A 19,930-nucleotide genomic window follows, 5' to 3' on the forward strand; every position below is an offset into this window, starting at 1 on the left:
TACTCCCCGTGTTCATTAGATTCCTGGAATATCCTTCTTGGAACCTGTTTCTGCCTTAAAGTACCTATACATACTCTTCCATTTTTCACTACAATTTGTATGACTGCCAATTATGCTTGCCATCATGTTATCCTTAGCTGACTTCTTTTCTAGGTTCAATTTCCTTAGTATGTGCCTTCAATTTCTCCTTACTTCTAGAGCCATTTCTAACTCTATTTCTTTCCAACCTGCACCTCCTTCTTAGTCTCGTTACTTCTCTGTTATAATATAGTGGATCTTTACCATTCCTTACGACTTTTAACCCTCGAACGGCCAAATTTTTTATTTTTTGAAATGTTCAATTTTTCTTAATAAGCATTCTTAGGATAGGGTATTATTCAAGGAAGATCCAATATTTTGAAGCAAACATGTTTAGTTTCGGAAATATAGGGTATTGCATATATGCAACGCTAGGCGCTTAAATAGTAGTCTGCAAGGTACCAACACGTTGTTTTCTTCGAGAAAATAATGAAAATAAGAGGACAATGAGCATGGAGAAGAAGATATAAGTTATTGTTGAGTTAGAGACAAAAAAAAAAAGTTTATATACAATAAGACATTATTTACAGTACCTATTATACATATATACGGTAATCAAAATAAATGTATTTATTGGAAAATTATGTTGAAAACCGACAGGGTATTCAGAGTTCATCAGTTTACTGGTGTGATCATTTGCTGTGGGTTTCTCTGAAGACTCAAGTGATCTGTATGTCCCTTTGTGTAGAACGGAATGAAGCAACTTATACAGAGCCCAACGTCACACTTACACACGCTGTACGGAACAGTTCTTGAATAACGTATAATTCCGTATTTCCTGCAGTATGTAATAAAATAAATCATCATCAAAGAACAATTTGAATAGTTCAACGGGGAAAAAGTCACTATACTTCGCAAAGTCATTATCAGGAAAGATACCGGAAGGTAGTGAAAAGTCTCTTACAGTCCAGTTTCGTGTAACTTGAGGTATGAATGGATTTCGATTAGAAATACAATGAGCAGCTGCAGAAGCAGGATGGACAATATCACACTCATCATTGCAATCTTCCTCGAGTCTTTCTTCGTTGGAAAGAACAACTTCAGCTCCCGCAGCAAGCTGCCTATGACTCAGGTTGTCAATAAGCCCTCCCTCGTCCTCATCTGCCGAGTCTTCATCCGAAAGGGGTGTAGGCTCTGGAGGTTCTACATAAATACAGTAGTATCCACCCCTTCATTTCGCTTCTCTACCTCCTCGAGAATTTCTGCGAATATCAAGCCCCTGAAGAAATGTGACTTGAATAAATTGCGCTATTCAACTATGATTTCCTCCTATATACACGAGATAAAATTTCCTACCACCACTTATCATAATAATAATAATAATAATAATAATAATAATATTAATAATAATAATAATAGACTAATAATATGCATCACAAAACTGGTATACGAGTTTGAATTGCATGCACAGCAACAAAGGGTTGTTACAAACCCTTCAATACCAAATTGGTACATAAGGAAGTGATTTGCCAACGGATCCGCCTAGCGTTGCGAATATGCAACGCTGGGAATATGTGGATCTCACTCGCCCACGAGTTATTAATTGTAAAAGGAATCGTGCTACATTCAAACTCTGATGAATTTACTTTCTGGATTTCCTAAAAGAGGTTAATTATTTCTAAATCATAAAATTATATGGTGAATCTTACCTCTTACGGTATGCCATTGTGATAGCTGGGACACACGGCAAATTTCAAACATACACCTCGTCAACAATCAAGCGGTGACTATTGATTAGCCGACTTGTAACAAAGCACTACACTTCCCTTTACTGAACACGTGCGCAATTTTAATTCTTTTACTGGAAAACAACTTCATACATTGAAAGAAATGAGCACCGGCACGCCGTTGCACATATGCAACGGTAGGTGTTCATGGGTTAAAGGTACAAACCTATTTTCACATTCGTCAACAATTGCTTTAAATCCATCCCAGAGTCTGTTTACATTTTTATTTTCTGCTTTCCACCGATCATAGTTACTTTTTAAAAACTCTCTCATGCCTGTTTTATTAGCCATATGGTACTGCTGAATAGTCCTAATTTTAATATCTTCCATTCTTTCACATTTATTTTCACTGCCACAAAAACAGCTTCGTGAACACTAATACCATCTATTACTTTGGTTTCTCTATAGAGCTCATCTGGTTTTACCAGCACCACACCCAAAATATTCTTCCCCCTAGTTGGTTCCATCATTTTCTTAATCAGATGCCCTTCCCATATTAACTTATTTGCCATTTGTTGGTCATGCTTCCTGGTGTGTACACTCCAAAAACATTAAGTTGCCTATTATCTTTAGAGATGAGCCTTACACCTAGAATTTCATGTTTGTCATCTTTAACTTTTTCATAGCTTACAAATTCTTCTTTCACCAGAATGAATATTCCCCCTCCTACCATACCTATCCTATCTCTACAATACACACTCCAGTTCTGTGAGAAAACTTCTGCATCTATTATATCATTTTTCAGCCATGATTCTACTCCTATTACAATATCTGGTAAGTATATATCGATTAAATTACTTAATTCTATTCCTTTCTTTACAATACTTCTACATTTCAACACTAACATTTTTATGTCATCCCAGCTCCCTGTTCCCTTATTACTGCTCTCTAGCCCACCCCGTTTCCCTGAATATACCTCCCTGTAACCCTTCTAAACAAATTTCCTAACTTATATGTACCACTGCGGTTTAAGTGAAGGCCACCTGAGCACAGACCCCTATCTCCTACCCACCCATTAGGATCTGTATATCTCACTCCCATTTTCCCACATACCCAATTTCACAGTCGTTTTCTACTGGACCTACTTCTAGCTATTTATTAAAAAACAATCCAAGGTGCCTCTTTTGATTTGCATTCACACTTTTCACTAGAACATACTTTGAATTGGTGTAAGTTGCAGTACAGTGGTTTTGCAGCCACGTCTTCATATATTTCTCAGGCTTAAAAATGGCCAAATGGTGAGGCATTTGAATGTATGAACAGAAGGCTGGAAACATAAGCAACGAACAGTGATGACCTCATATAAGTGATGACTAATTATGTTATTCATCAAGCCGAACCTTCGATGTACACGATTACAAGCGTAGCTGGAGAGTTAAAACTTTGACAGATTGGCAAAATTTAAAACGAAAGAAACCAAAGTAGAAGATATACACAAGAAATCAGAAGGCATAATCTAATGAGTGGAGGGCATATGGCGTATACCCCCGTGTACCCTCAATTACAGCCCTGAACATTGTAAATACAAATGTTTTATTACCATATTAAAGAAAAACAAAAATGAGTTTGTATCATCTTTTATACGCCTACTGCCATTTCGTGATGGATGCAGTATGTTTGCATCTGCCTCTTGGCACAGACCAGACTAAACTGTAGCTTCCACTGAAGTCCCAGTCTCATCCATGGCTGTGACGATATGGAAGATGCTGGGATATGAGTGGTGTTGAGTAATGACATTCACAGCATGACCAGTGTGAGTGTTATGAAAGGTATTGCTCATAGGGTCAGTCATGCTGCAATAGCACTTTCTGGACCAGCAAGCTCTGTGGAGAATTATCTAATTGACAGTACCTGTTCGCTACACAGCTAAGGAGTTTGAGCCTCCATGGACGTTAACATACTCTTTGCTATCTGCTTAATATGGACTCTATGAAAGTAATAGTATAGTAGTCATGGTGATGTTTGATGATGTTGTAGCAGAGGATGATTATTTTGTAAGAATAAATCAGCAACCTATGACATTTCAGTGTTCTTATGAAGTAAAACATTACAAGCTCCTCATCTTGCCTACTACACCTCAGTTTGGCACCACCATCGGATGTTGCTTTTCCCCTGTAACCGCAAAACATCTGGTAGTGCTATTTGAGTATCCAATCAGCCGTTGGGCTGAAGACCTAACAGACATAATCTTTTAAGTAAATATATGAAATTTAAAAAGTTTTCTTTTTACAAGTGGCTTTACATATAACAAATTCCAACTTGTATGGGATGTTCCAACTTTCCACCACTTTAAAATCTTACTATTTTCTTAGATTGCTATAACATTAATTTATTTTAAAAAGAGTTTTTGTTGATAAATGTTTCGTTTTCCATGGAAAACATCTTCAGCTGTGATCTTGAATGATAATTAAAATATACACAAAAACACAAACAACAAAGGTAAAACAACATTAAAAACTTGGCCTTAACTGAATAAAAGATTTAAATGTCTAGAGAGTGGAACTTACCATACAATTTGGAATTTGTTATACAGTATATAATAACTCCACCACGGATCAAGATGAAATTTATTACTTGTAAGTGGCTTTAGGTCACACTGACACAGATAAGTCTTATGGTGATGATGGGATAGGAAGAGCTGGGAGTGGGAAGGAAGTGACTGTGGCATTAATTAAGGCAGAGCACCAGCATTTGCGTGGTGTGAAAATAGGAAATCACTGAAAAACATCATCAGGGCTGCTGACAGGTTCGAACCCACAATCTCACAATGCAAACTCACAGCTGTGCGCTTCTAACCACATGGCCAACTCAATCATAAAAAAATCATATTACATGCTTGTGGACAAAACAGCATTTATTGGAAAATTTCCAGCTTTTTATTCAAATTCAAGGTTTTCCCCCCAATTTTTCAAATTCCTGGTTTTTAAGGTTTCCACATTGCTGGCCACCCTATTTTTTCCATACTCTGGAAACATCACTCTGACTCATTCAAAAATGAGCGGCAACATCCAATTGTTACCATCCTTCTAGCAGCAATGTCAGTAGTAGAAAGGAGAACTCTTGTCAGGTTTACCTCAGTCCTACACGTGCTGTCTATACACCACCGACCTTACTAGTGATGTTAAGACTGACCAAAAGGACAAATGCCTCACAGCGGATAAATATCAAACCTATTCTGAGTTTAGTGTCCCTAGACGTCTAGACATCGGCCTACAGTGTATATTGTACCTGTATCTGTGAAGTCGTAAAATGCAGAACTTTTTCTTTTTTTGAGCACTGTATTATGCTGTTTCACTTTTTGAAAACATATTACAGACTAATATAATTAATAGAAAGAAACAAATAAGTGCAAATAAAGTCTTATTTTGAACTATAAGAAAAACAAAACATAAATACTGTAAAACTGTTTATTTAAATGATAAATCATTATTGTCAGCATAATTGCATGAATAACATCGGAATTTAAATGTTTAGCATGACTATCATATACTCACATACACGAGCAGTGTCTGGATTAGCGTGGAATCTCATGCAAGCACTCGATTCTGTATGACATTGCGAATCTGTATGTCACTCCACAGCAACCGAGTGGTTAAGCCTCGATGTTACATGATTATGAACGAGCAGTAGAACACTAGAAGTTCAAAATACTCTGCTATGTTTTGTTTGTGATAATAACACTAAAATAGTTCAATTTTGCAGTTAATTTTTACCTGTCCAATATTACTGTTAATGTCTCAAGGGGAATAAATTGAAATTTTATCACGTTCATTTTTCGTGTTGTATTTCCCGCCCAGCTACTCATTCATGCCACCTGGCTGACAAAAATTTCTGGGGAGAACACCGACATCATAATATAAAAGAATGGTTTTACGAACAGTTCAATGAACAGGTAGAGGAGTGAGTGGAATAGTTAATATTACACCTTCCTTTAAATCACAGCAGTGGCTAACTTCAGGTACAGTGAGTCATACAGTGTGAAAAATTTCCTTTCAAAATTAAGAATGAACTTCATAGTGGAAGTATTCGTATCATGCAAGACCTTTAAAATGTTATCATACCTGCCTTGGTTTCTAGACTGAAAGATATCCACTTTTGATCTTATTTTATTGGTACTGAGGAGACAGGCATTTTACTTACCACATAGGCTTCTGTGTCTGCTTGGCCGTCTCACGCTGAGCAGTCACTACCAATGCGGCTCGCAGAGCTTCCACAGCTCCTTCACGGATAACTGGTTTTGGATCCCGCACAGCATTGAAGATGAGATCGAAGAATTGTTGAACTTGTTGAAAGAAATAGGTTGGCACTGAAACGGCCAACTCTCGAAGAACTAAAACCTGTAAGCAAATTTGTTTACGTGTATGTGATTTGATATTTTCAAACCATATACAAGGAAATGAAATGGGTGTACTTCTTCAGTATAATGTACATGGAAGAAGTACTATTTAGTACATACGCACATGCTTCATACATATCGGTATATACTTACATTGTTGACAAATAAATTTGACAGATATTTATAAGCTATTTACTATACCATACATAAATAGTCAAAATTATTAGTGGACAATTTTCGTTAGTCCTCTGTATATGGTGGATGGTTCATGCCAATAAACTTCCTTACTATTGGCAAGTGGCCAGGATTGCTGCTTTTTGTAATTCTCTGTAAGTGAGAGAGTGGTGATTAAGAGCTTCAATTCTCCTGTGTAGTGTCTTTGGTATAATACCAAAAGTGAAAGATGGAAAGATGATAACACTGTTGAGTTTCCACATGGTTTTTATCTCTTTAGCCAGATCTGTGTATTTGGAAATCATCTCTGTATGTGTTGATTGGAGGTTGAATTAGGGCAGGCTATGTCAATTTTGAAGCAGATTTTCTTGTTTTTATCTACAAAAGTTATATCTGGTCTATTGCAGGTAATAGTTTTATCAGTGATGATACTTCTATCCCAGTAAAGTTTGTAATTTTCACTCTCCAAGACTGATTAGGGTTTGTACTTCCAGTATGCTGTGGTACAATGGATTAAATTATTTTGTCAGGCTAATTTCTGGTGGATGATTTTTGCAATTTGGTCATGTCTGTACTTGTAGTCTGCGTTTGCCATTAATCGACAACCTGAGGTTATGTGCTGGATGGTTTCTAGAGACGTATTACATCGTCGGCAGAGATATGAATAGACAAACGGATCATGCAGTATATACTTTCTGTAGTTCCTTGTGGCAATGACTTGATCTTGTATGGCAAACATGAAGTCCTCTGTTTCTGGGTATATATCAGAGTGTGTCAACCACCCATGCGACGCTTGTTTGTCCATGAAGAGGTTTCTTTTTCAACAGAATGATCTTTTCCTCATTTGTGGAGAATGAAATTGTAAGTGAAGCTGGGGTGTTCAGATTGAGGGGTGTAAAACCGTTATCTGCCACAACCACTACACTATGTAGGGCAGAGGTTTCTGATTTACGTTTGAAGTAGCACTTTAGTGATGCTATTTCTTCATTGTGTAATTTCTCAAGGTCTATCAGTCCATGGCCACCATCAGAACGAGAAAGAGCAAGTCTTTCTGAGGCTGATTTTGGATGATGCATGTGGTTTTGTCAGTAACACATTCACTTTCATTTGAAGATCCTTCAACTCAGTTGTAGCCCACTTTATGATTCCAAAAGAGTATGTGAGAACAGGTACAGCAAACGTGTTGATGGCCTGAATGTTTTTTCCTGTGAGCTTAAAATGCACGATTCGTCTTACTCGTTCAATATATGTCAGTCTTAATGCCTGTTTTGTGTCCTTGTGTTGAATCCTTGCTGATTGGTTACATCCAAGATATCAGTATGTTTCATTTGTTGTCAGTGGTAAGATATCTGTTGCTTCAGAGTGGATGCCTTCTGCCAAGAAAGAGCCCCTTCTAATTTTCAGAGTAGCACATTTATCAAGTCCAAATTTCATGCAGATGTCTGTACAGAAATTGTGGGTAATTGAAACAAGGTGTTCAAATTGTCTGTGTGATGCAGCATACAGTTTCAGATCATCCATATACAGTAGATGTGAAATTTTGTATATTGTCCTTTGCTTATTTTTGATAGTGAATCCATAAGTTGATGAACTCAGTAAGTCAGAAAGTGGGTTCAGAGCAAGACAAAACCATAGCAAACTGAGGGAATTCCCTTGGAAAATGCCTCTCTTAATCGGTATGAGGTCAGTTATCATACATTCTTCTCCATTGTGGAGGTTAATAGTAGTTTTCCAAGTCTGCATGGTAGTTGCTAGGAATGTCTCTATTTTAGGATCAACTTTATATATTCTAAGGACCTCAACAAGCCAGGAATATGGTACTGAGTCAAATGCCTTTCCGTAATCTATGAAACAAGTGTGCAAATTTTTATTGTTATGGTATGCTTGTTCCATGATTATACTATCAATTATTAATTGTTCTTTACAGCCTTTCATGAACTGTTTGCAGCCCTTGTGTTCCTCAGCGATGATGTAATTGACCTTGCAATGCTTCTGTATTCTATTTGCTACAAGTGATGTTATAATTTTGTATAGAGTTGGTAGGCATGTGATTGGTCGGTAGTTAGCAGGATTTGCCATGTTGTTATTTTTAGATTTTAGGTATGTGATTCCTGTAGTGAGAAAGTGTGGGAGGGCATCTGGTTTACTGATGAAAATTTGTGTGTGGTAGGTGAGTGATCTATGAACACTGGTAAATTTCTTATAATAGTAATTGTGTATGCAGTCTATTCCTGGGATCTTCCAACTGTGTAAATTGTTAATCGCTGTTACAACCTCCTCTAATATGAAATCGGCTTGGGTCATGCTTTCAATATTCTGAGCTTTTTCTTGATAGTTTTAAGCCAATGTGCCTCTACATTATGTTCTATGGATGCATCCCATATAGTTGACCAGTATTCTCTTATGCTCTTCGCAGTTGGTATCTCATTGCTATTCCGCATGTTAGCTGTCTCACGTGTCCTAAGTTTGTTGTAAAATAGTTTCTCATTCCCATTAAAAAGAGAGTTTTGTGCCTTTCTTTCTGTTGCCATAGTATAGCGCTTGATGCTTAGCAAGGGCAGTTAGTTTTTGCTTCATTGTGTCTAGATATTCGGCAATGGGAGAGTTTTCTGCATCTTTAGTACAGTGGTTTTTGGTATTCCTCAATATTTTACTTAAGCAATTGCAAAGTCGAATACTTTGATGACCATAGGTGTATTGAGTAAGTTCACTGATGTTCTGTTGTAGGTCTTCAATGGAGTCGGCGCTGCCATGGTGGTTCTCTATGTATTCGATTCATTGATCTATTTGCAGATCATATTTTACCACATTTGCCCTGATTGCTGCCACTGCAGCACAGTAGATTACAGTATGTACCTGGAGGAATGTCTGGTGTGTTTCTAAATATATTGGTAGAATGTTTGTATTCAACTTTTCAATTATTGGTGTGAATTTCTTGGTTTGCTTCTGTCTGGGTAGTAAGGGTCTGAGCGTGGGATCTGTACCTTCAAACTCAATAAGTGCTCTATGAAATTAATCTTCTATTTCAGTTTGCCATTCATTTTCTGCATTCTGTTGGTATGTGTAAACTTCAGTTTCTTGGAGATTTGGTCAGGCCATGGTGTTGGTGTAGGATGTGGCTCTGCTCATTTCATATGTAATTCTATCATGCTATCACTTGAAGGTTCCAAGAGACCCATTAGCTCAGTTCCAATATCCTGTTTAATCTTACTGAGAACTGTTTCTGGTATAAAGTTCTTCATGTCAATTGCACGTCTTTGATCTGCTATTCGTTGCTTCGAGACTGTGTGTTTGGATACTGAGATTTGAAAACAGTGTATAGCTTCTGTCGATAATCTGTCATGTTTTCCCTGCCTGCTAACTCTATAGTAAGCCCTCATTATAAACTCATTGACAGAATTTTCCCATTTCATTCGAGTACAGACTTTTCGCACTTTGGTGGTTGCATCTTCTGCAAAAGCACCTTCAATGGTTGTTGTTAAGAGGTGTTGCACAACACCGTGTTCCTTGGCTTTGGCGACTGTAATTTCTCCGAGATTCCTCCCAGTAGGAGGCGTCTACTCACCATCCTACCACCACTGGCCTGCATGCCGTCACTCATTGCAGTGGTTGCAAGAGTGCCCTGTCGATCCGCAGGCAGAGGCTATTTTCCAAGGTTATCTTCCTTTATCATCATCTCCATAAAAACTGGGTCACGTTTTATACCTACCGCCAGTTCTGAGTACAATGCAGATCATGTATCCTATGCAATACCATGCAATGCCCATTTTAAAGATGATTGTCTAAGTTACATAAAAAAAATAAAAATAATAATATTCATACACAGTTTTATTCCAGACTACTCTACTTTTTTATTGTACGGTACAAAAGCATCTGTGAATGAACATTTAATTAACCCATTGAGCCCTGCATATTTGTTGGATTGAAACTACATTGGCGCTGGGATTATTTTGGAGGAAATATAGTGTCGCTTCATATCATGAAACATTTCTTACTTACAAGACCATTTAGATTTAAATATACATGAAAACAAAAGACTTTCATACCACAAACTGCGGAACAAGGAATACAGTAAAACATTTTATTTTATTAGCATCACGGGACCATACTCAGTCCGCCTGCTGAGCTGTAACACAGTCTTCTCTTTGCACTTCCTCTTCGATTTCCACATCTATTTGTTCTTCAGGAGCGTTGCTCACTCTAGTACTAATATTACTACTAATTTCACTGAAAAAATTACATTCCTAATCATCGTTGCTTCCTAAAAGGGGTTATATATCGGTATACTGGCAGCCATATTGTTTACAAGCGAATCTCAAAGCTAGAGATAGCCCACTTCAAACTAATATTACCAAGCCCACTATCGATATATATTAGCAAAGAGCATATAACACTGCAAAGAAAGAGTTCCTACACAAATCACAAATGCAACTCACTCTGCCATCTCTTGAGGAAAAGTTGAATTACGTAGTAAACTGAGACAACGGAACAGTTCCGTGGTCCGGCGTTTGGTCCACCGAGATGAAGCACGGAACGGTTCCGTGGCTCGGGCCCGATGAGTTAATATATACATTTACATGGAAATTTCAGTCAAAGTAATTAGACCCCAAACTCGAAACAACACATCCAGGAAATGTACTCACCGCTGCATGTCTTTTGCCCTCATGACGGTCACCACCAAGCCACTCAAAGGCACGTTTCACCTCGAACTCCACGTATTCAGCAGCATATGTCCCGGATACCAAAGCCAACTTGCCCACAGTTTTTGCAGCAAGTTCCATAACACCAATATCACTTGAAGGCAACAAATTGCGAAGATAGTTGGCAAATCTGCTGATACGAGTGTTGATGTTTCCAACATCTGCTCCAATAAGGCACACTAGAAGATAAAACAAATAGTTCCTATCTTATACGAACTAAGAGACAGAAAATTGTATATACAGTAAAACCTGTGTTAAACGGATGCTCCATTGAGGCAAAACTTGCCTTTAACAAACAATTATCACAGTCACTTGATCTGGCCAAGTAATGTAATGCAATCCACCCTGGATTAAGCATAAACTGTCAAATGTGGAAACAGAAGCTAATGTATGCCCATAAACAGAACATTTCCAATCCTCCTAACTAATGGATCATTTAGGACAGACAATGCATAAAATGGTACACTACATTTCTTTCTTTCCAATCTCTTTCAGCGTGTTTCCTTCGACTGAAGGGACCTCCTGGACAACAATGTGGTACTCTACTTAGTCGAGGCGACTAATACTAGTGAAATACTGAAAAGATATTTACAAAAAGATACGAAAGTTGTAAACTAGAAAAGCTGCCGGAATTGACAAGATTTCTCAGGATATAATAAGGCAGTGGGTTAGGATATAGTACCATATATAAAATACTTTTTTGGTTACTGTTAACATGAAGGAGCTATATCGGAATAGTTACTATAGTAGCCCCTGTGTACAAGGAAAGGGTGATAAACATAACTATTTACCTAGTTCAATAAAGACAACAGTTATACTGCAGTGCATAATGACTAATGTGAAGTACCCTAAAACAGCTCGGTAATCTTACAGAGTTAAGGTTTTAAGTGACATAAATAAAGCTACACAGGTCCAAAGTATTGCAAACGTATCGTGACGTCATAATTTATGTTACAATTTACAGCCCGAAAATTTATCTTGGAGCAATTTTATGAAATAAAATACACTTTAAAAATGTCCCCCGGGTGGTGCTAAGAAAGCAACAGTGATAAGATGAGACCAAAATGTCGGAAACGACCTCTCGGTCAAAGAGCGAACAAGGAGGAGATGTGTGGTCCTTTTCAGGACCCTCAAGTTCGTAGAATTGGACCATCGCTGCGCATTTGTCAATTGAATATCGAAGGGATTAGTCGAGCGAAATGTGAGTCTCTTTCCAGGATTGCACTGAAATATGCAGTTGACGTCATTATGCTTCAAGAAACACACACAGCAGACAAACTACAGTTACAGAGTAGGGGGAAAATTCCAGGATTTAAATTGATAGTGTCTATCATAAAAATTATGGCCTTGCAACTTATGTCAGGAATTATATAACAAATTACCAATTACTATCAGTGAACTCTGAAAATGACATTTTTACTACCACAGTTAACATTGAAAACATGACAATAGTTAATGTGTACAAGCGACCAGATAATACTTTGCCTAATCCTCCTATACCTTCTCTGTATTATCCTACTATATATATATCTGTGATTTCAACAGTCATCATCATCATCTTGATATAACAAGGATGACTCTAATGGTGAAGTTCTTGTGGACTGGATGGAAACTGAAAATCTGAATCTGATTTTTGATGCTAAGGACCTGCCTATCTTTCAATCAGCTCGTTGGTCTCGAGGCTACACCCCAGATCTTTGTTTCACAAATCGGCTTCTTAATTCACACAATCAAGTTTGACGTACAGTGCTCAACAATTTCTCACATAGTCAACACAGGCCTGTTCTCTTGGAGGTTGGGATGTCTATACCTGTTGTTCGATCACATCCTAAACCGAGGTGGAACTTCAAGAAAGCCAACTGGACTGAATCTGAAAGCAAACAGACTCCAATATAAGATGGATCAAACCAACATACACCCACTACAGCAGATTTGTAAGGGTTATAAAAGGTGCAGCCTGACAATGCATCCCTAGAGGATATCGTAAGGAGTATATCCCTGGCTGGAGTTCAGAGAGTGAGGAATTACTAAGAGAATACGAAGAACATCCTAATTCCGACAATGCAGCTGGTCTCCTCCAATCCTTGGATGAGAGTCGAAGAAGAATCTGGCATGAAACAGTGGAATCCCTAGATTACACCCATTCTAGCAGGAAAGCCTGGTCTATAATTACAAAATTGGACTCTTCAAACCCTGCAACTAAAAGATCAAAAACAGCCATCAATTTGAATGATTTTGCTAATCATATATCAGTTTCCAAAAACACAAAAGACAAGCGAACCAAAAAGGATGTCAAATTAAAGTTGAACAGCAAGAAAAGAGCAGTGCCGCAGCCTTCTGAATTCTCTACTCCATTCAAAGAAGGGGAAACTAAAGCCGCAATAAAAAGTATAAAACTTGAAAAAACTGCAGGATTTGATGGAATTTATCCTGAAGATTTGGCTCATTGCGGACCAGCCAGAATAAAATGGTTAACCAACTTCTTCACTAATATTCTGCAAACTGGAAACATCCCACCTCTGATAAAAAAACAAAGATAATAGCCATACTGAAACCAAATAGAGATCCATCTAAAGTGGAAAGCTACCGTCCAATTGCAATATCAATGTTATTTGTTTTACGTCCCACTAACTACTCTTTTACGGTTTTTGGAGACACCGAGGTGCCGGAATTTAGTCCCGCAGGAGTTCTTTTACGTGCCCCTAAATCTAGCGACACGAGGCTGACGTATTTGAGCACCTTCAAATACCACCGGACTAAGCCAGGATCGAACCTGCCAAGTTGGGGTCAGAAGGCCAGCGCCTTAACCGTCTGAGCCACTCAGCCCGGCCCGTCCAATAGCACTTCTAAGTGTCACATCTAAACTCCTTAAGCGTAATGCCTGTTGCTCACAGTAAAATTTTCTGTCAAATTTATTGTACAATAATTTAATTTTATAAAATTTCTGTTGCTCACGGTCAAATTCAAGTTTTATAAAACCTTTAATAAAACTTTTCATATAATAGGATGTTCTATTCCGTAAAATTAATTTTACGAAACGAACCAATCAGCGAAACTGACATCACGATGATGCTGGCGCTATGTCGTGAGAAGATTGTGAAGTTTGATTGTAAACAAACACTTCATTCTAAAATGGCAGGATCCGAGTGGACTAAGGAAGCTGTTAGTGTTTTACTGGACGAATACCAGAAAAATCTTTGTTTAAACAAAGTTAAAACGCCACTTTACCACAAGAGAAATGCAAGAGAGGCAGAAAAAATTATCACCGATTCCTATATGAATGCTGGTCTTATAAACTCAACTAATTTTCGACCAGGAGAGCAATCCTCTACCTCCTTCTCTTCTTTTGATCCAATCCTGAGTCCAGCATTTCCTGGCATTTCTTTTTACCACTGTACAATATATAATTGTAGCTAAGGCAGCAAGTTCTGCTTTGTTTGTTGGAGCCATACTCTCAAACACACTCTAAGTTGAACAGCTGATTCTTGGTTTAAAAGTTTATCAATAGATGGCAGCACATACACATCTTAGTTCAGAAGTGAGTTCATAGATGGCCATCCTGATGCTTCCATGGATTTTATAAAATAATTTTTCCGTGAGAAACACAACTTGTTTTCACCAAATTTTTATAAAATTAATTGTACAACAAATTTTACGAAACATTTTACCATGAGCAATAGGCATTAAGCGACTGATCTACGATAGAATTTATGAAACAATCAACTGCTACATTGCTATAGAGCAAGCAGGATTTACACCCGGAAGAAGTTGTAATGATCAAGTACTCTCTCTCGTCACGTATATCGAAAATGGATATGACAGGAAATCAGTAAGCGTGGCTGCCTTTTTGGATCTATCAGCTGCCTATGATACTGTCTGGCGAGAAGGATTCCTTCTAAATTTTTTTAGTGTTATCCCATGTCATAACCTTACGGCCTTACTTAGCAATATGCTTAGTAATAGGTACTTCCAGATCTATGCTGATAATGACAGAAGTAGTGTGTTTAAATTAAACGATGGTTTACCTCAAGGATCAGTCCTCGCCCCCCCCCTTCTTTTCAGTCTATACATATACGACTTCCCAGACACATCATCAAAAACTTAATTTATGCTGATGACATTTGTTTGGTGACTCTTTTATGATGCTGAAACTACTCTAGCCACTGATCTGGAAGCCTTGGACGCATACTTCAAGAAATGGTGTTTTCACCTAAATCCTAAAAAAACAGATATATCTACATTCCACTTACGCAACAGACAGTCTAATTACAAACCAACAATAAAATTCCGAGGTCAGGTGTTGCCGTCCTGCAGTACACCAAAATACCTGGGAATAACATTTGATAGAACTTTGACTTTCAAGCAACATCTCTCAAATGTAGCTGCTAAAGTTAAAACTAGAAATAATATTCTTCAGAAACTTGCTGGTACATCATGGGGAGCCAATACTCATGTTCTATGATCAACAGCATTAGCCTTATCATATTCTGTTGCTGAATACTGCTGCCCCTCATGGATCAATAGTGTTCACACTAAGAAGTCGGGTGCTAGCACGTTCCTCTCAAGAAATACACGAACGCGAATGCTCGCAGGGCATTCCCGTTTCATCTCCCCCCGCCCAGGAAAAAAGAAAATTGGTAGATGATTTTCTTTTTATTCATGTCCTGGTAAAGTATTTCTTGAGGTTGGCAGAGTTGAAAATTCCCTCGACGTTGCTATCTGTTCTTCCTACCGTTCAATGATGACTTGAGTTTCCTCCAAATACTTCATGGGTATCAGATAAGGCCGTTTCTTATAGGGTGAAGTGTCAGTAACATCTAAGTGGTGTTGAAAACCCTTGATAACTCCAGGTTTATCAGCAAATACATCTGGAAATTTCTCGAAAAGTTCTTGGATCGCCTCTGCTGCTTCATCATCATAATCTGGGCTTTCAGCTACACTGCATAAATCGTGAAGTTGTAGTGGTCCTCGTTGAACTCACCATCGATGATGGATGCCATCAGGTCCTCTATGGGTCCCACTTCCTCGGGTCCCCCTCTTCGTGGATGCTTTCTTCGATAGGCGGAGCCTCGCTCATCTTGCCTTCTACTATATCCACCAGGGTCTCAAATTCCAGATGCTTCACTTCATTACAAGCAACCAACTGTAGCTCCACAGATTCAACGTGGAAAAATTTAATCATGTTAGCAGGATAATCAATGATTTCCCCATGTTGAATGAGGAAGTCCAATCCAAGGATTAAATCAAATTTGATTTGAGTCAAAATCAAAAATAGATGCTGGAAATTAACATCATCAATTTCTAACTCAAGAAATGCCTGGAATTTACATTTAATAGCCTTGTTGGGAACTATGCCTTTAACCTTAACTTGGGCAACAGGCAGGATGGAAATGTTGGCCGTCTCTTGCGCCACATCTATCAATTTTTGCGAAATTGCTTGCTTGTTGTTTTAAGGGGCCTAACATCGAAGGTCATCGGCCCTTTTTGCGAAATTAGTGAGGCTCGTGATCCTGAGTCTACCAAAGAGTTGACAATCATATTGCCAAACTTAATAATAATGATCGGTAAGCCGCGCTGTATCTGAGGCTGTCATGGTCTTGAATCCTCATACAGTAAATCTGTATCCTCTAAATACCAATGATTGATGGCTGTGCTACATATTACTTTTCCTTCCTCCGGGTTTTCAGGCAATCTCTTTATTGCTTCGGATCCATTTCCGTTCTCTCATTTCTTCTTTGAACCTCTGCCTGGTATTCCAAAGAAGCTGCTCCAGGTAAACCTTCTTCCCTGTTCTTATTCCTTACGTATTCTCTAGTCTCTCTCCAACATTTCTCTAATTCTTTCCACTGGGAGTTCCTATTGTCATTGGATTGGCTAGCTGTCTGCCTCCATGAAGGTCCTTGTTGAAACATAGCCCTCTCTTCGTAGGGACGATTTCTATATCTTCTGTACCGGAACAGAATGTCTCGAAGAGTCTCCCTTTCTTCTTGCGGTTCTGGATTTACTTGAACCGGAGTCTCCACTTCCGCGGAGTTAGTCGTAGTTTCTTTGGTTTTACCTGCTTTTGTTATGTTCTGAGTGTGCGCAGTATCGAGTTTCCTCAGGACGTCATCGAGCTGCTCTAAGTCCTGGACGTTTGACGCTACCAATATCTCCTGAACGTTTGGAGGGAATTGCAGTGTTATGACCTGAATACGAGGGCTATTTTTTTTTCAAGGTCCGATTGGTCACGAAATGAAACAGCAGTACAAATTTGACACTTTTCTATTAGTAACACTTACTGATACATCACAGCTATTTTTCAACATAGTCGCCTCGCAGATTGAGACATTTATTATTTATAAGCTTCATGTCCGTATTGATTAGTATCACTATATAAAAATAATATGAATCACCACCTTATCAATACACTATTTTATTTACTACCAAACTGGTAAATAGGGTCAATACCGGTTTCGACCCCTATGGGGTCATCCTCAGTTGACACATATAAATATCTATAAAAACATCACATATAATAGTTAAAGTTTAAAATTGATGGGTCATTAGTATACTGGTAAGTACATATGCATGTATTATGGAATTTATAAAATTGTTCTATTAGAGCTATTATGTAGATTTTCTGTTTCTTTGTGAACAGTATCAAAAGTATTGTATTGGATGTGGTTCATCCATTTGACAAAATGCTAGTGGATTGAATATGTACATTTGCTGAGAGGTACATGCTATTCTATTTTACAATTTTTGTTTTACATAATATGGGGTAAAATTATTACATTTGCACATATATGGTGATATTAGGTACAATGTAGGGTGTTAAAGATGTACTGTTTGAATTTTCAGTATCCTGATTAAGTTTGTTCTATTAGAGCTATTATGTAGATTTTCTGTTTCTTTGTAAACAGTATCAAAAGTATTGTATTGGATGTGGTTCATCCATTTGACAAACTGCTAATGGATTGAATATGTACATTTGCTGAGAGGTACATGCTATTCTATTTTACAATTTTTGTTTTACATAATATGGGGTAAAATTATTACATTTGCACATATATGGTGATATTAGGTACAATGTAGGGTGTTAAATATGTACTATTTGAATTTTCGGTATCCTGATTACATTTCATGTAGTGGTTGTAAAGTTTACTGATTCACTTGTTTAGTTCAGTTAAATGCATAATGACCTTGTTGGTTTGAATTCTTAAAATTAAAATGGGTATGTAATACCTAGTTAACATGAATGCTTAATATTAATATATAAGTTTGTAGCACCTCTTATTCCCGTTTTCAATCTTAAAATAGAATTGTGTCTTGACACTTTATTTTGTTAGACATATAAAAGTCTTGCTAAGATAAAACATTGGGGCTAAAACCGGTATGAAATACTTATTTAAAGTACATTAGATAATGGTATTGATATGTGGTGCTATGTGCATATTCAAAAAATCTAAATGAAATATAAATATAAATTGGTGACAGTACTGTAGGTTGTTGTATTGTAGGTCTATTAAAATATATGTTTACTTGAATAGGATCGATCACATGCTGTGCGCGTTACGAGTAAATTGCATAATATATTATAGTAATAACTGGTAATTTTGTAGGATACTGCTGTTGTAGTTGGAAATCTTGAATATCATTGAGAAAATGTTCACATCTTGTCGCGTGTCGAATACAAGTTGAGTAGGTCACCATTAAGAGATGAAGTGCATATTGGATGTCGTATATCTAAATTAGGTTGTATGTTGGTTGTATCGTGGAGACGTGTTGTAAATTAATATATTAAATTAAATTAAATTAAATTAAATTAATAAATTAAATTAATAAATTTTAATTTTAAGAATTCAAACCAACAAGGTCATTATGCATTTAACTGAACTAAACAAGTGAATCAGTAAACTTTACAACCACTACATGAAATGTAATCAGGATACCGAAAATTCAAATAGTACATATTTAACACCCTACATTGTACCTAATATCACCATATATGTGCAAATGTAATAATTTTACCCCATATTATGTAAAACAAAAATTGTAAAATAGAATAGCATGTACCTCTCAGCAAATGTACATATTCAATCCATTAGCAGTTTGTCAAATGGATGAACCACATCCAATACAATACTTTTGATACTGTTTACAAAGAAACAGAAAATCTACATAATAGCTCTAATAGAACAAACTTAATCAGGATACTGAAAATTCAAACAGTACATCTTTAACACCCTACATTGTACCTAATATCACCATATATGTGCAAATGTAATAATTTTACCCCATATTATGTAAAACAAAAATTGTAAAATAGAATAGCATGTACCTCTCAGCAAATGTACATATTCAATCCACTAGCATTTTGTCAAATGGATGAACCACATCCAATACAATACTTTTGATACTGTTCACAAAGAAACAGAAAATCTACATAATAGCTCTAATAGAACAATTTTATAAATTCCATAATACATGCATATGTACTTACCAGTATACTAATGACCCATCAATTTTAAACTTTAACTATTATATGTGATGTTTTTATAGATATTTATATGTGTCAACTGAGGATGACCCCATAGGGGTCGAAACCGGTATTGACCCTATTTACCAGTTTGGTAGTAAATAAAATAGTGTATTGATAAGGTGGTGATTCATATTATTTTTATATAGATTGAGACATTTGTCGTAGCGTGGTACCAACTTGTCAATGCCCTCTTGATAGAACGTTGCCACCAGTAACCATCTTTGTACGCCGGTCTGCAGCACCTCGTCGGTGTCAAAACGCTGTCCTCCTAGCCAGCGTTTCATGTGAGCAAAGAGGTGAAAATCTGATTGAGCCAGGTCCGGACTGTATGCTGGGTGATCGAAAACGTCCCACTGGAAACGCTGCAGGAGGTTCGTGATGGCAGCTGCAG

At 37.4% G+C, this 19,930-nt stretch overlaps 1 protein-coding gene across 2 annotated transcripts in view; it reads right to left on the reverse strand.

The window, feature by feature from the left end:
• The window catches only part of mTor (serine/threonine-protein kinase Tor), a 415,570-nt gene that overhangs the window by 380,370 nt on the left and 15,270 nt on the right, over window positions 1-19,930 (reverse strand). For both annotated transcript variants that reach the window (XM_067136412.2, XM_067136411.2), the window contains exons 3-4: window positions 10,959-11,194; window positions 5,946-6,142 (exon numbers count right to left, since the gene is read on the reverse strand). In XM_067136412.2, coding sequence (XP_066992513.2) covers window positions 5,946-6,142; window positions 10,959-11,194 — 433 coding nt within the window. The remainder of the gene's footprint in view (window positions 1-5,945; window positions 6,143-10,958; window positions 11,195-19,930) is intronic.

The sequence above is a fragment of the Anabrus simplex genome, chromosome 1 (assembly GCF_040414725.1).
Source record: "Anabrus simplex isolate iqAnaSimp1 chromosome 1, ASM4041472v1, whole genome shotgun sequence".
NCBI lineage: Eukaryota > Metazoa > Arthropoda > Insecta > Orthoptera > Tettigoniidae > Anabrus > Anabrus simplex.